This window comes from Lycium barbarum, chromosome 11 (genome assembly GCF_019175385.1).
Source record: "Lycium barbarum isolate Lr01 chromosome 11, ASM1917538v2, whole genome shotgun sequence".
NCBI lineage: Eukaryota > Viridiplantae > Streptophyta > Magnoliopsida > Solanales > Solanaceae > Lycium > Lycium barbarum.
In genome coordinates, this window is record NC_083347.1 from 2,067,094 (window position 1) to 2,083,074 (window position 15,981).

Here is a 15,981-nt window from a genome sequence, read left to right on the forward strand (position 1 = left end):
GTCTGTAAGGCTGTAACTTCAAATATACCCAATCACCAACCACAAAATCCATATCAGATCTGTGTTTATTAGCTAAATCTTTCATTCTCTGCTGAGCCCTTTCAATATGAAACTTCAGAAGTTGAATAACAGCTTCTCTTGCAGCTAATGATCTGTCCACCATATCAGTAGTTGCTTCTCCTACCAGATAAGGAAGATGTATAGGGGGTTTTTGACCACACAACACTTCATATGTAGTGCATTTGATAGTAGTATGGTAGGTAGTATTGTACCACCACTCAGCCAAGTGTAAGTAAGCAGCCCACTCCTTAGGACTATCTGAACAAAAGCACCTTAAATAAGTCTCTAAGGTTCTGTTTAGCACTTCAGTTTGACCATCAGTTTGTGGATGGTATGCAGTCGATCTCTGCAATTGCACTCCTTGTAAGGTAAACAATTCTTGCCAAAAAGCACTCATAAACACAGGATCTCTATCACTAGTCATAGTAACTGGCATACCATGCAACTTAAACACATTGTCTAAGAAACTTTGGGCAATAGTTTGAGCAGTATAAGGATGCTGCAAACTAATAAAATGCCCATACTTGCTTAGCATGTCTACTACCACCAGAATCACCTCTTTACCACTGGACTTGGGTAAGCCATCAATAAAATCAAGACACACATCAGTCCAAACACCATCAGGAACTGGTAAAGGTTGTAACAAACCCTAGGTAAGCAGCAACATCATACTTATGTCTTTGGCAGATGTCACATTTGCTGATAAAATCTCTAATGTCTTGATTGAGATTTTTCCAATGGAACAGTGCTTGAACTTTTCTAACAATAGCATCCATACCTGAATGCCCCTCTTGAGGAGTATTGTGCCACAAACCAATGATAGTTTGTTTCAACTGCTGGTTATTTCCTACTACAAGTCTGCCCTTCCACCTCAGTTGATTGTTACACCAGATGTAAGATTTATAATATTGTGTTGGGAGTTTGGTAAGAACTTCATGTAGTGCAGCATCAGACTCCCAAGTATCCTTGATTTGAGGATACAAAGAATCATTAGGAGTAAGCAATGAAATAGCTAAAATCTCAGCATCAGGTTTCCTAGATAAAGCATCAACAGCTTTATTTTCTGAACCCTTCTTGTATTCTATTGAAAATCAAATGCCATCAGCTTAGAAATCATAACAACCTGAAAGTCTGTGTGAATATGCTGATCGAGTAAATGTTTCAAAGCTTTCTGATCAGTCTTGACAACAAAGTGGTTGCCAAGCAAGTAATGTGACCATTTGGTCACAGCAAAGATGAGTGCTAGTAATTCTCTATCATATACAGACAAAGCCTGATGTCTAGGAGCTAAAGATTTGCTAATATAAGCAATTGGGTGCCCTTGTTACACCAAGATGGCCCCAGTGCATTTACCACTAGCATCTGTTTCCACCAAGAAAGGTTTAGAGTAATCTGGCATAGCTAATACAAGAGCAGAAATTAAGGCCTGCTTCAATGTGTTGAAAGTTGTAGTAGACTCATCTGACTACATAAACCCCTCCTTTTTAAGCAGATCATGTAATGGTCTACAAATTGCCCCAAAACGTTGAATAAACCTTCTGTAATACCCTGCAAGGCCTAGAAATCCTCTCAACTGCTTGATATTGGAAGGACATGGCCATTGTTGAACTGCTATAATTTTCTTGGGATCAGTAGAAACCCCTTCAGCACTTATGAAATGTCCCAAGTATTCCACCTTAGCCACCCCAAAAGCACACTTTGACATCGTAGCATACAACTGAAACTGCTTCATTAGTTCAAACACAGCCTTTACATGATCTATATAAACAGACATAGATTTGCGATAGATCAGTATATCATCAAAAAATACAAGCATTGACTTCCTTAATAATGATTTAAACACAACATTCATAAGGCTTTGAAAGGACGAAGGTGCATTAGTCAACCCAAAAGGCATGACTAAAAACTCATAATGACCCTCATGAGTCTTAAATGCAGTCTTGTGAGTATCCTCTTTAGCCATTCTCAATTGATGGTATCTTGCCCTGAGATCTATTGTAGAAAAGACCACAGAACCACCCAATTCATCCAATAAATACTCTATCATTTGTATGGGGAATTTATCCTTCACAATAACTTGATTCAAATCTCTGTAGTCAACACAAAGTCTCCAACTGCCATCTTTTTTCCCCACTAATACCGCAGGAGATGCATAAGGACTAGTACTATGTTGTATCATACCTTGATCCATCATTTCTTGTACTAATTTCTCATTAATATCTTTTTTGACACCAGGATATCTATAAGGTCTTTTACTAATAGGATTAGCTGTGTCTAAGAGAGGAATTCTGTGATCATATAAACCTCTATTTGGTGGCGATGTAGTAGGCATCTCAAAGATACAAGAATACTGATCTATCAAAGTAGATAATTCTTGTGAAATTTCAATACCTTGAGCAGCTTGAATGTTGTGGCATTGAGATCCTTCTACTTTAGTGTTGACTAAGGTCATCATGAAGAATTGAGCATCTTGTCCTTCATCCTTGGGTAAAGATTTTGCCTTAGCAGATTTGAGTTGAGAACCAACACCTCTTAACACATTTTTCTTCCCTTGGTATACAAACTCAATGGATCTGTTTTTAAAATCAAACAGAATTCTTCCAAGAGTACTCAGCCATTGCACTCCTAGTACAATATCAACATTACCTAGGGGCAAGAGTAAGAAATCTGAAGAAAATGTGGTACTTTGTAGTAACCACTGTAAATTCTTACAAACTGAAGTTTTCTGCACTTTTCTTCCATCAGCCACACTAATATATTGTTTATTGATAGGATTAGCCTTGTATCCAAGACTTGAAGCTACCCCTTGGTCAATGAAATTATGTGTGCTACCAGTGTCAATAAGCACTTGTAAGGGCTTCTTTTCATGATATCCAATTACTCTAATTGTTTGATAGCCTGTTACTCCAGTGAATGCTTGCAAAGATATAGCCATAAACTAATCAGTTACATCCAGCAAGTCATGTATCATTTCTCCTTTATCTTTTTCATTCAACCCTTCATCCTCCACCACATCCACTAAGAATAACTGTTTCTTAGCTTTACAATTATGCCCTGGCACATATTTTTCATCACAGAAAAAACACAACCCAGCAGCTCTTTTTTCATCCATTTCAGTTGTGGTTAATCTCCTACCAGAACTGAATTTGTTAGGTCTATTGAGATTGGTTTCAAGAGGTTTCTTGAATGTGGAATTTGGTAGGGAAGGTTTTTGGAAGTTTTATGGTCTGTAGTGACTTGGAGTGGGCAAAAGAGCACCTTGAAATGGCTTAGTTATAGGTTTCAAACCCCAAGTCTTGGCTTGAGCTTCAAACATCTCCTCTTGTAATCTTGAAATCTTATAAGCTTGCATAAGTGTTCATGGGGATTAAATCTTAACTGCTTTGTTCAACTCAGGTTTGAGTCCTCCTAAAAAACAACTGATTGTATTCTTAGTTGCCAAATTCACAACTGTCAAAAGTCTATCAAACTCGGCCTGATACTCCCTAACACTACCAGTTTGAGTTAAATTCTTCAAGGATTCCATATGATCTTCAGACTCCTCACCAAATCTTTTATTTAAAGCTAGCACATACTCAGTCCAAGTTGGATCTCTCAGTCCAAGTTGGATCAAAGACTGAATTTCTACCCTTTATGTATGATCTATGCCAAGCTATGGCCTCTCCTTCCAGATGAATGGAAGTAACCTTAACCCTTTGATCAAAAGGTATTTCATCCATAGCAAAAAATTGATATACTTTGTACAGCTAAGTTCTTAAGTCATGGCCAGAAATTTTGGGAAATTCCAACCTAGAATATCTTGTAAAGAAATTACCATTATGCGTGGGAGTATGATTAGCGTGATTTTCCTTCCTCATCTCTGGCAAAAATTCAACAGAGCAGTTCGTATCCACTAATGAAGATTCGGCCATTCTAACTTCTTATTCCTTTCCTTTCCCATTCAACTGATTAATAGTTGTTCTTAATTCCATCATCTCCTCATCAACCATAAGATTGCGATCATTCATGTTATTCATACCCTCCATCAATTTCTGTAATTGATCTTAAATCTGTGTCAGTTTATCCTCAATTTCCTCAACTGGTCGATCTTGATGTGTGCTTCTAGTAACAATTTCGCTGCTTCTGGTCATTATTCTACTGCCGAGAATCAGTAGCTCTGATACCAATTGATGTACAATCAAATTGAAATGTATAGTTTTTAATCTATGAGTGAACTCGAGGAAGATGATGGCTAGGTCGGGGAAGTAATCCGAGATTATAGCTAAGTAAGAATGATATAGAAGAGAGAGAAGAAGATTTTATTATCACAATCAATGAATCATAATCAATGAATGTTAATTCTCAGTTACAATGGGTATTTATACAATCAACATAACGTCTAGCTTAACTCTAACTAATCACGTGAACAGTGCAACTAATTTCTAGAACCTGACTGCTCTAACTAACTTTGGGAATTTGTAACTAACTCTGGAAAATATCTAACTAACTCTTTAACTACTTCACACAGTCCTAAACGTGCATCAGTAGTACTTACCACTCCACCACAACATTTAATTTCCCTCTTATTTTGTTCACAAGCCATTCTACCTTTTTTTTTTTTTAAAGAATAACAAAATAAGTTTCTTTCTCTTTTCTAGTTTACCTACTTCGTATGCAAAATTTAATAAATGGACAATCCGGATTGGCGCAATATATGCTGATTAAAATGGAAGCGCTCCTGACTAGGACTTTTTTACATTCCCAAGCTTGAACCGAAGACGCCCGATTAACAGTGAATAAATCACATTCATTTCGCCACACTCTTTGATGATTAAACAAATTTTCAACCCCTCACAATATTTCTTTCTTCCTAAAAAAGGAATAATGAGATTTAGAGTACGAGAATCAAATACAACTAATTTTTGAGTGGTTGTTTCTTTGAATTTGAAAAATGAAAATTTGAAACTAAATATTTAGTCACCTCTGCAAGTAGAATGTAGAGATGTAGTAGAGTGACGATGATTGGAAATGTGACCATAAGTCATTGACACTTATGCTCTAAATTTGTGCTAGTCTTTAATTTTTGTCCCTCGTAATAAACAATTGTTTTACGGGGCATAAATTTATACTTTCATATCATAATTTCCCACTAATTATGTCACACACCATTAAATAATTTATGTCCATTAGACATAAATTCAATTGCTAAAGGTCAATAATTAAATACCAGCCCATTTAAAGGACAAAAATTAAATACCAGCTCATTTGCAGGTCAATTCGTGCAATTTCTTCGAATGCGCAGAGGTCTAGTAGTGTGTCTAGAAATGAGGGACACAATGATGAGCGAAGGCCCACAACCGTTTACCATACTTTTACCATAAGTATACATTAGTTAAAAATTTCTGCTAAACAGCTTCCCATTTTCCCAATTTAATCATGGGTAAAGTACGTATATATACGTATTAAAGAAAAATATTTATGAAATGCGATGATATTTTTTTATTTACAAAACATAACATTACAAACCTTACAATAAACATACTTTTTTTAGGAAAAAAATTAAAAAATATATTTTTATTTAATTTTTTATTTTTTTTCACACAAAAATTTATGTATGAAAGTTATTTGAAATGTGTATATTTCGCTCAAGGCTTAAAAAAGTACGCTTAAACTTTAGTATATGAAAACTGTATGAAATGTGTATATCTCGTTCAAGGCTTGAAACATCACCTCCAAATTGTATGAAATTTGTATCTCGCTCAAGGCTTAGAATTTCGCTCACATTTTCGTGTATAAATTTCATGTTAGATTTCTCTAAAATTAATACAACTACAACAATATTATATACAACTTTGATACAACATTCAAGACTTAAAATAATCGCTTAATTTTTTGTGTATGAAATGCGTATATCTTTCTCAAGGCTTGAAAAATTCGCTCAAATTTTGTGTATGAAAAACGTATGAAATGTGTATATTTCGATCAAAGCTTAAATATTACGCTCAAAAATTTATGTATGAGAATGATATGAAATGTGTATATCTCGCTCAAGACTTAGAATTTCATTCACATTTTGTGTATGAAAAACTATATTAAAATTTTCGCTTACACATACACATTTCATACACAAATTTTTTTTAAGCCTTTGAGCAACAACAACAACATAACCAATGAATCCCACAATGTGGGGTCTGAGGAGGGTAGAGTGTATGCAGACCTTACCCCTACCTTAGGTAGGGAGGCTGTGTTCGGAAGAAAGCCTTTGAGCAAAAAAATTTATTTTTAAATTATTTTTTTAAAAGTTTAATTTTTTAAAAAACATTATTTTCTATAAATAAAATAAAAAAATGAAAAATATCTGAAAATCCGTCATGTTTCGTAAAATACGTTATGTTTTGTAAATAAGCAAAACTATCGTCACGTTTCGTAAATATTTCTACTTAACATATATATATATATATACACGTAATTTTCCCATAATTCATTCAGTATCTAAAATATACTAACCCAATTAATTCGAACTCGCATTGTATAAACCTACTAAGGGGGGTGAAGTGTTTTTTTCGTCAAAAAATTCTTGAATTCGAAATTCTTAATCAAGGATAAAAATGAGCCACAACCCACCGATGAGGTGTACAATATGTAAATAATATTTTAATCTTTGTGCTAAATACTTTTCATTTTTTCGATTTAATTATAATTATCAATATTTCAAATTTGTGGCGGATAGACGTGGGAGTGAATTGTGCTTCTATCGAAAAATTATTCATTCATAAGACTCGAACCAAAAATCAGTTAAGAGTAAAATGATCACAAACACATTAGCTAAACAACTTAATTTGTTTCTTGTTTTGATTTTTAACCAGAGTTCAATATCTATTTTGCGGTCTTATTAACTAGAATTCGTGTCGGAAAATTTCGATTTGGGATAAAAACATCTCTACCAAAAGCGATTTTATATTTAGGGGCTCAAACATGAAATTTTTGACTAAGAATGAAAGAGTTTTTATTATTTTATCATGATTTTTCAGTAAATAAATCTCAATCTATAAAATAATCATGAACTTTCATACTAATTCTTGTGGGGCCATTTTTTCCATTTACTATGACCGTTTTTTCCTACTTTGCAGCAGGAATCTGATGAATCTAGAAGGAGACCTCGGATTAATGAGAAGCACAACTCACCTTTTGTGTACTTATTTCAATGACTTGCACAACTCTCCTTTTGTGTACTGATTTGAATGACTTGAAGTTGAGGTCTGTGTAAATCTAGAAGGAGACCTCGTATTAATGAGAAGCACAACTCACCTTTTGTGTACTTATTTCAATGACTTGCACAACTCTCCTTTTGTGTACTGATTTCAATGACTTGAAGTTGAGGTCTGTGTAAAGCATTGACTTTCTTCGATCTTCTTTTTGTCAATCAAGTTTTGCTTGGGCAAAATTGACCGGCAGACCATGCGAGTTTGCACTTTTTTATTTTATCACCCGATGTTCATACTTGTTTCGATTAATTAGTATTATTCTTGTATAAGATTCATTAAAGGAAAATGCTCTCTCAATTAAAAAAATATTTTCAAGACTCAAATTTGAAATTTCAGATTAAAAGTGAAATGATCGATCTTATATTCATTCTACACAATTTCGTGAATTTTAGAACTCTTTTGTCTCGTCAAGCACGCAAAATTAAAATCAGCACCTTTTTATAATAGGAAACAAAGTGATTTATTAGGCTAAATATTTCCATTTTCCCCTACACCATTCAAGCGTAACGTTTGAATTTTTCACTAAGAAGATTTCTCCATTTATGCAAAACGTGTTATTAGTATTACTTTTATGCAAAACGTCTCTCCATTCAAATAATTTTTACCGTGAGTCTCAAGTCTCCATTTTCAAACATCGTTGAATTTCATTCAAACAGACAGATTCTAGTTGGATCTTGTGATACTCCACTAATGACTCTTGACTTGAAAAGCTGAGCCCTAACCCGTACATAAGACCACTCATTTGGGGTATGAATTCTTCAAAATGATGATTATTATTTCACCATTAACATGGGCTGGTTACCGGTTCTTTTACTATCTCCTTTTTTTATTTTGGATAAGGTCTCGTTTTGGAGTATGGTCCAAGCGAAAGAATTTTTATGAAAGTTGTAGTTAACAATACAAAGAGGAGTGAAGGAAAATTATAACTTTAATCAAATTAAAAGATGACTTGTTAAAATATTTGTAAGATGAGTCATGTTCGCTTAGAGTCTAGAACTATTATATGCGGTAATTATCTTACACCTCCTAAATGTATACAACTAATAAGACATGGCTAGCTGTTTATGTTCCTCCCGAAAATACTCGGTCTTGCGAAAATTAAATTTTTGATGGAATTCGATTTCGTTTTAGGTTTGCAAAGTCCTGAAAAAAAATATGCCATAAATTTAGTAACAAGAAATAGAGTGTCATGTAAAATAAAACAATAAATTACTATGTACTTTCCCGAAGGACCTAATTTCCCTAAAACTTGTAATACTAAATCCAATCCAAGCACCCCAGCTTTTTCAAAATAATTGTAGAAATTGCATCATATAGTCAATTTTCACCATGCTATGTAAGTTAAATTCAATTTCTTAAAATGATTTAACATATAGGAGTAGTTAATATTAACAAATTTCATACAAAAACGTTGTTGTTGCTCCTCCACTTCTCCTCTTTCTCCTTCTTGAAAACATATGCTACTAGATATTACTCCAATTAATACATGCACCATATCCAGATTGTTATATCCAGATGTGTTAATTGTTGCGAGACATAACAACGATTTTCGACTTTGCTACCACCTTGGCCAACATATAAAAGATTAACGAAACTTAACGTACTGGCATAAACATATAAGTATGACATTGAGATAATGAATTTACATGGTACGTAGATGAGTTGTTTGGCGGTCAAACACTAAAGTACCAACTTTGAATTAATTGACTGCTTTTTGAAAAATGAAAAGCATGAAAATGAATGCTTTAAGACGGTACTCTCTGGATCTCATGCTCAATATCTAATTGCTTATTCATGTTCTTTTTCGTGCACATATAATTATTTTCAATCGTGAAGCAAGTTTTAAAGTGGATTGAAGGATCTTGAAATCAAAATTCAACATGTAAAAACTCTCTATGTTTAGTACTTCAAACTTTAAGCACGAGCCTGAAGTTTGGGACTTGCAAGCTCAACTTTAAACGTATATGTCTAAAGTTTCACGCATATGAAAATAAATTCAAAGCGGCAACATTTTTAAGAAAATTATGAATTTTGGTTATACAATAGATAAGGGTCTTGAAATCCAGCGATGTGCACGGATATCGATTTGGCGCTGTCATTTAACCTGTGCCTCTTTTTTTTTTTTCCAAACAAATTCGGACATACGATGTCTACAATTAATCTTGACAAAGTTTAACTTCCGACAAAATATTTGAAGTTTCATTTGCCTGGAGTTCAGCTATTTCTATCAGAAGTTCATGCGCATAAGACTGAAGGCAGAAATGACTGAAGTTCAACCATCTTTGAATGAGCTCCAGACAGAAATGCTGTAACTTCAGACATTTTAGTTAAAATTTGATTTTGTCAAGCCTAAATTCAGTTACCTGAAATCTGAAGTTGGTGCATGTAAATTGTTTTTAAAAACGGATACATATCAATAGTCTGTTTGGTCAAGTTTCTAAAAGTAACTTATTTTAAAAGTATTTTTCAAAAAAATATTTTTGGCTAAAAGTAGTTTGTGTTTGGTCAATTAATTTAAAAAGTATTTTTGAGCAATAATTAGTGTTTGATTAAACTTTTAAAAAGTGTTTTTATGTATATTTTTCTCAAAAGTATTTTTTATACTTTTGGGCAAAAACTATCTTTTTAACTTCTGAAAAATTACTTCTACTACTCTTCAAAAATACTTATTTTCTCTCAAAAATTTAACCAAATACCTTATTTTTTTAAAAGAAATATTTATTAAAAAAATAAATATTTTTAAGAGAAAAATAAGCTTGCCGTTATAAATGACGGTATCAAAACAGGTTGTCACTCAATCTTTTACCTTGAAATCGGTTACACGTGCAATTCCCCCCCGAAGGCCCAAACAAAAGAAGGGATATAAATGTGTGGCCAATCAATATCTCAAAAATTCGAGTGCGGCCTGTTTTAATTGCGTATAAACCCCCCACCACGTCATCCACAGGCGGCTTTTGAAATTGGGTCCACATGACACAATCAACTACTTCATCTATCAGTTAAATTTTTTTTTCTCATAATAAATATCACTTTAGAAAATCAAAATATAAATTAATTAATTTTTTTCAATTCTATCCTTAAATAATATAATAATATCTAAATAATAATTAAAAAAATTATATAGTAATTTGATATTATTAAATTCTTAATAATAAATTTTATATTATATTATTAATTTCTTAATATACGTTATTTTTTGGTACGGTAACATTTATTATGGATAAGAGGAAGTGACCGAGGAACGCGGGTAATGAAAGCCCATCATTACGGACACGGCGCATGATAGTCACTGTCTATTTAAACTCCTCGTCTTCAACTTTATTTTGCACCACTATCATATTAGCACTCGCCACATTTTCAAATTGTTGAGCTCCATTTTCAAAGGTACTCTTCAAGTTTTTCAATATATCATATTTTGTAGTTTTTGTTTTTGTTTAATTACTTATGGAATTATATTTGATTTGTGAGAATCGAACAGTGTCACTTTCATTCATTAGGTTCTGAGCAATTTGGTTTGTGAGAGACGAACCGTGCTGATCAGCATCATTGTTCTGTTTTTTGTTTGCGGTAGAAAACACACCTGAAGTATCACTTTTTTGTGAACTTTTTACCCGAAACTATTAGGTGTTTATATTTTCAACCCGAACTATCACCAAATATGTATCAAAGCACACCTCAAAATTAATAAGTCAGCTGTCATATAGACGAAATAGCTGTCATATAGACGAAATTTTAAAGGGAAAATTAAGTTGTCACGCGCCTTTTGGCAATTATGTTCAAACACTTGGTCTAGTTAGCTTCGAGGAATATATGCTTAATGAAATTCTTCCAATTTCTCCTTGATTTACTTGTTGATATTTTTCTATTATCTCTGGAAGTATATTTGATTTGTGACAAACGAACACTGTCACTTTCATTCATTAGGTACCGAACAATTTGATTAGTGAAAAGACAGAACCGTGCTGTCAACTCCATTTCGAAATTTATCATCTGCCTGCTCTTTTCGAACTATGTAATCTCTACTGTTTCAGAAAGCACCTATGAAAATTGTCTTTGCTGCTATACTATATGTTGAATTATGTCATTAAATTGTCATATTTAAATTTGACAGTTTAATTGAGCGTAGAGCGTTGTCTCGTGTATGCTTGCATACTAGTTGGCGTAGTATTATCTTTATAGTTTTCTGCGCTTCGATTCTCTGCTACTCTCTGCTATCTCTTGTACTTCATTTATGGTATTAGTTTGCTGCAGTTACTGGTACTTTTCTTCATAATGCTTATTTATAGTAGTGTGCGATGACTTCTTTACTTTCGTCAATTCTTATCTGACCTTTTGCCTTACTTTTTCTTAAGCTGAGGGTCTTTCAGAAACAGCCAGGTAAGGTTTGCGCACGCTCTACCTCCCTAAATCCCACTTGTGAGATTACACTGGGTATGTTGTTGTTGTTGTATTTAAATTTCATCACCCATTCAACGTGACAGATGCTTTGGTTAGAGTCTCACCATCGCCTGTCAAGAGAAGAAAAATTAAAAAGAGATTTACATGCTTGGTTATAAAAATAAAAAATAAAAAAGGATGGAAATCAGGTTCTCACTTGAGAGTGTGTTGCAGGCATTAAAAGGAAAAAAATTGATTAAGTATACCTTCTCTAGAAGTTTAATATATTAGACCAAGGTTGTTCAGATTAGTCAATTCAACAGTGTTGTCCTATTTTAATGGTTCATAAGCACCATGAGATGTGTAGCTTGTCATTAATGGTATATTTCGAGAAAATGTTTAGTGCAGGAGCTTTGGTTCTGGCTTTTGCTTATTGCCAATTTCAATTAGTTTGGTGCAAGATTGTTATCAGAAGTCAATTTGGCACGTGAATTTCCTTGCATTTCTAGCCTGTTGTGTTTGTCAGGTGCTTAATTAGGAAATTTGGCTGCAGAACTTGGGACTAAATTCAGATCTTATGGAGCAGATGTTAGTTCAAAATTGTGTTAAGAAGGTACAGTTGCTTCCAGCTGTAAATGATGATCATGGAGGAGTTATAATAGAACTAGAGGAGCCTATGGACCCAAATGTCTTCCATAACATGCTTAGAAGTTCATTACGTCAATGGAAGTTGCAGGTATATATTTTGTTAGTCTTATTAGGAGCAAAGATTTGCATGATTTTTCTGTTAACTCCGCTCCAGATCAGAGCTGCCCTTTTAATTATGGTTTTAAATTTTCCTTAGCTCTTCTTTGCAAGTTCAATAGGCTACACGTCTTCCATTTACTACCATTTGGAGGATTTTCAAAACGAGTTATTTGTAAAGCGTGCTTTAAGCAAATGTTCTCCTACACGGGGGAACTTTTGTAACCACTGAGTTTGTGGGTCGCATTATATAAAGTAGAAATGTTTTCTTTTGACTGTCACGGCAGCATCAAATCAGCTAGATACCAGTATTTTCTTATTTGGCTACAAGATTTAAGCTGTTACAAGAAGTGACTCTGTGCATTGGCATGTGTGGAACTGCAGTCTTTACGGCTGTTTAAAAATTTTCAATTTGCATGACGTTGTGGCATTGTATAGCGACACATAAACAAGATGATATAGTCAATGAGAGCAGTGTGCTTGGGTACTTGTGTATACATGGTTGACTTGGGTTCCCTTTTTCTCTTTCAATTCTTTTCAACTAGTTGACATTTATTATCTTGCAGGGGAAAAAAGGCGTGTGGATTAAAATGCCGATTGAACTTGTAAATCTGGTTGAAACTGCAGTTAAGGTAATGTATTCTGTACTTCTTGTAATTTGGATGATATAGTTTATCTTGATATATGAAGTTCATGTAATTCCAGCTAAAATACTTCAACGTATTATTACACACAAATAAAGTTCAAATCCCAAGTATTTGTATGATGAGACATTGTCTTCTTGATCCAAATTGAATTGAAATAATCACTATAACTCTGAACTTAACTTTGCTCTTAGAAATCGACTGCGAGAAAGTATTTACCAATCATTTCACAAACTCAAAAGTCAAAACTGCCGCTTATCTAATGCTCAGTTGCGAAACAATTTATTAACTGTGCAGTCGTTGATCCAAATCTTTAACATTGGGTGCAGGAAGGGTTCTGGTACCACCATGCAGAACCTCATTACCTGATGCTTGTGTATTGGATTCCTGAAACTGAGAATACGATCCCTGCAAATGCTTCACATCGAGTGGGTATTGGTGCTATTGTCTTGAATGAGAAAAGAGAGGTAGTTAGAAGCTGCTATTGGTTCTGCTCTAGTAGTTACCCATGTGGACATGATAGTAGTTCACTTAGAATGTGTTTGTTCCAATTCTCAATATGACATTCCCTTGAATCTCAGACTTATGTTAAAATGGTATATCATAGTCTCGATGCATCAAATGATTTTTGAAGATGATCTAATGGTTGCTTTAAAGTCTGCCATTCTGATAGAGCTGGTATTATTGCCATTTGATATATTTGGTCACTTAACTTCCTACTTGTCAAAGCTGTTTCTCTGCAAACATCTTACCCTTCTTAGTCAAAGAATAATGATTGTGAATGCACCTGCCACTAATTAGCATTTAAAAAAAAGAAAGAGCTATTTAGCATCATAGTTGGTGAATCCACTAACCTATTTTGCAGATATCTCTGTCTAACTAGATCTTTTGGCCCTCTGTGGTAACTCTCCATGAAAATATCTTTATCATTAGAAACGTCTCTCGTCTTGGACTACTATGCTTAAGCATCTTGGAGTTAATTATTTCGTAGATTTGCCATCCATTCTATAATTGCAAATTCTTGCTTCAGTTGCTTGTTGTCCAAGAAAGTAGTGGCAGAATGAAGGGAACAGGGATCTGGAAGATCCCTACTGGTGTTGTTGAAGAGGTATGCTCAATGTTGAAGCTAAAGCCAGCTTTAAAAAGAAGTCATACATCAACTTGAAATCTTAAACTGATTAAGATTTTTGTCCTGCAGGCAGAGGATATATTTGAAGGTGCAGTAAGGGAAGTGAAAGAAGAAACAGGAGTAAGTATATAAGTACTACATAGAAGACCGAAATATTCAGCAGTCGAAGTTGACCCGAAATGCTACATAATCAATCAATTAGTGCATCTAAATTTTCTGTCATACATATGACCATTATCCTTTCTCTGAGATTATCCCGGGTTTCTTTTGATGCAGATTGAAACAGAATTTTTGGAAGTGCTTGCATTCAGGTAGGAAATTCGTATCTTTTTCTGATTCTGTGACTGGGAAAAGAAAGGAATTGATTCAAGTTCAATGTGATATACCTTAGTTGTTTGTTCACTCGGTCGCGGGTTTACTCATTTCGATATATCATGTGTAAAGAAAGAGAAAAGTAGTGCAAGTGCAGACAATTTTGCAACTACTGCCTTTCCTCTAATTTGACTATGTTGTTTGGTTTACCTAGGAGGTTAACCACTTTCCATGGTGAAAATCAAAAGATAATTAAATAGCTTTTTGAAATGAAATGTTCATATGTTTAAACTATTAAAAGTTCTATAAGTTGTAACTTTTGTATGCGTTAGAGAATTCATGTACGATTAAATGAGACTTATTGACTAGGAGGAGTATCTGGAGAATTGATGTAATTTTTTTTGATGTTTCAGAACCTAGAATATATGGGATCATGACATTTCTTGTTGGCAGGCAGATGCACAAGTCATTTTTTGGAAAGTCAGACTTGTTCTTCATTTGCATGATGCGCCCTCTTACGTTTAACTTACAAAAGCAAGATTTAGAAATTGAGGCAGTTCAGGTATTTCTAGAGATTATTTTACGGATGCGTTACACTGTCCGCAAGTCCTAATTAACAAATATTTCGCAATATTACTGCCTTGCAGTGGATGTCACTAGAACAGTATGCTTCTCAACCTTTAATTCAGAAACATGGCATTTTCAAATACATCAAAGATCTATGCTTGGCAAAGGCAGAAGGGGATTACCTGGGGTTTACGCCTGTGCCGATTAAATCGTATTTTGGCTATCCTGCGAGTTACCTCTATTTCAACGAGGATGATCTGGTCCAAGAAAACTCCGCAATTAATCTATAAAGAAACAGAGTAGGTCCATCAAAATTGCCAGATTGACTGTACGTTCCCTTTTTATCTATACCGCTCCATTTAGGTCCATTTAGTTATAGGCGTCCTCTAAAACTAAAGAAGTAAGATAAGTGCTTGCATAAGGTTCTGTGTAATTATATTCACCTAATTTGATGATTGGTGTTTAATTGTACTTATTTCGATCGATTGGTCGTAAACTCAAACAATATGTATTTTCTAAGTATGTTATGTAAATCCGATGAAACGCAGAAAGCATAGCTTCTTCCATTTTGCTTGCTTTCGTCTCTTATTCTTTATTCATTTACTTTATAATGTAAAATTCTTGCCCCATTTGGAACTTACGGAATACATGTTTGGGGTATTATAATTTTATTGACTGCACTTAATACGAAAAACAAAAAGAAAGAATTCTGATGAGGTCTAATGTATAAAAGGATAATATACAGTCAAACATCTCTGTAGAAGCGTTGTTTGTCCAGATATTTTTTTATTGTTATAAAGAGCATATATTATAACATAATATGAAAGATTAGTTACAGGGCTAAATGATTATTATAGTGAAATATCGTTATAAAGGATGAACACAACTATAGAGGGGTTTGACT

General features: G+C 33.9%; 1 protein-coding gene across 1 annotated transcript; it reads left to right on the forward strand.

The window, feature by feature from the left end:
- The first annotated feature begins 11,761 nt into the window (after positions 1-11,761).
- Positions 11,762-15,717, forward strand: LOC132617753 (nudix hydrolase 2-like). Its single transcript, XM_060332826.1, has 9 exons — positions 11,762-12,061; positions 12,235-12,417; positions 12,992-13,057; positions 13,399-13,536; positions 14,100-14,177; positions 14,268-14,318; positions 14,475-14,509; positions 14,964-15,072; positions 15,158-15,717. The coding sequence occupies exons 1-9, from the start codon at positions 12,020-12,022 to the stop codon at positions 15,365-15,367; spliced, it is 912 nt and encodes a 303-aa protein (XP_060188809.1). The 5' UTR covers positions 11,762-12,019; the 3' UTR covers positions 15,368-15,717.
- Positions 15,718-15,981: the final 264 nt, after the last annotated feature.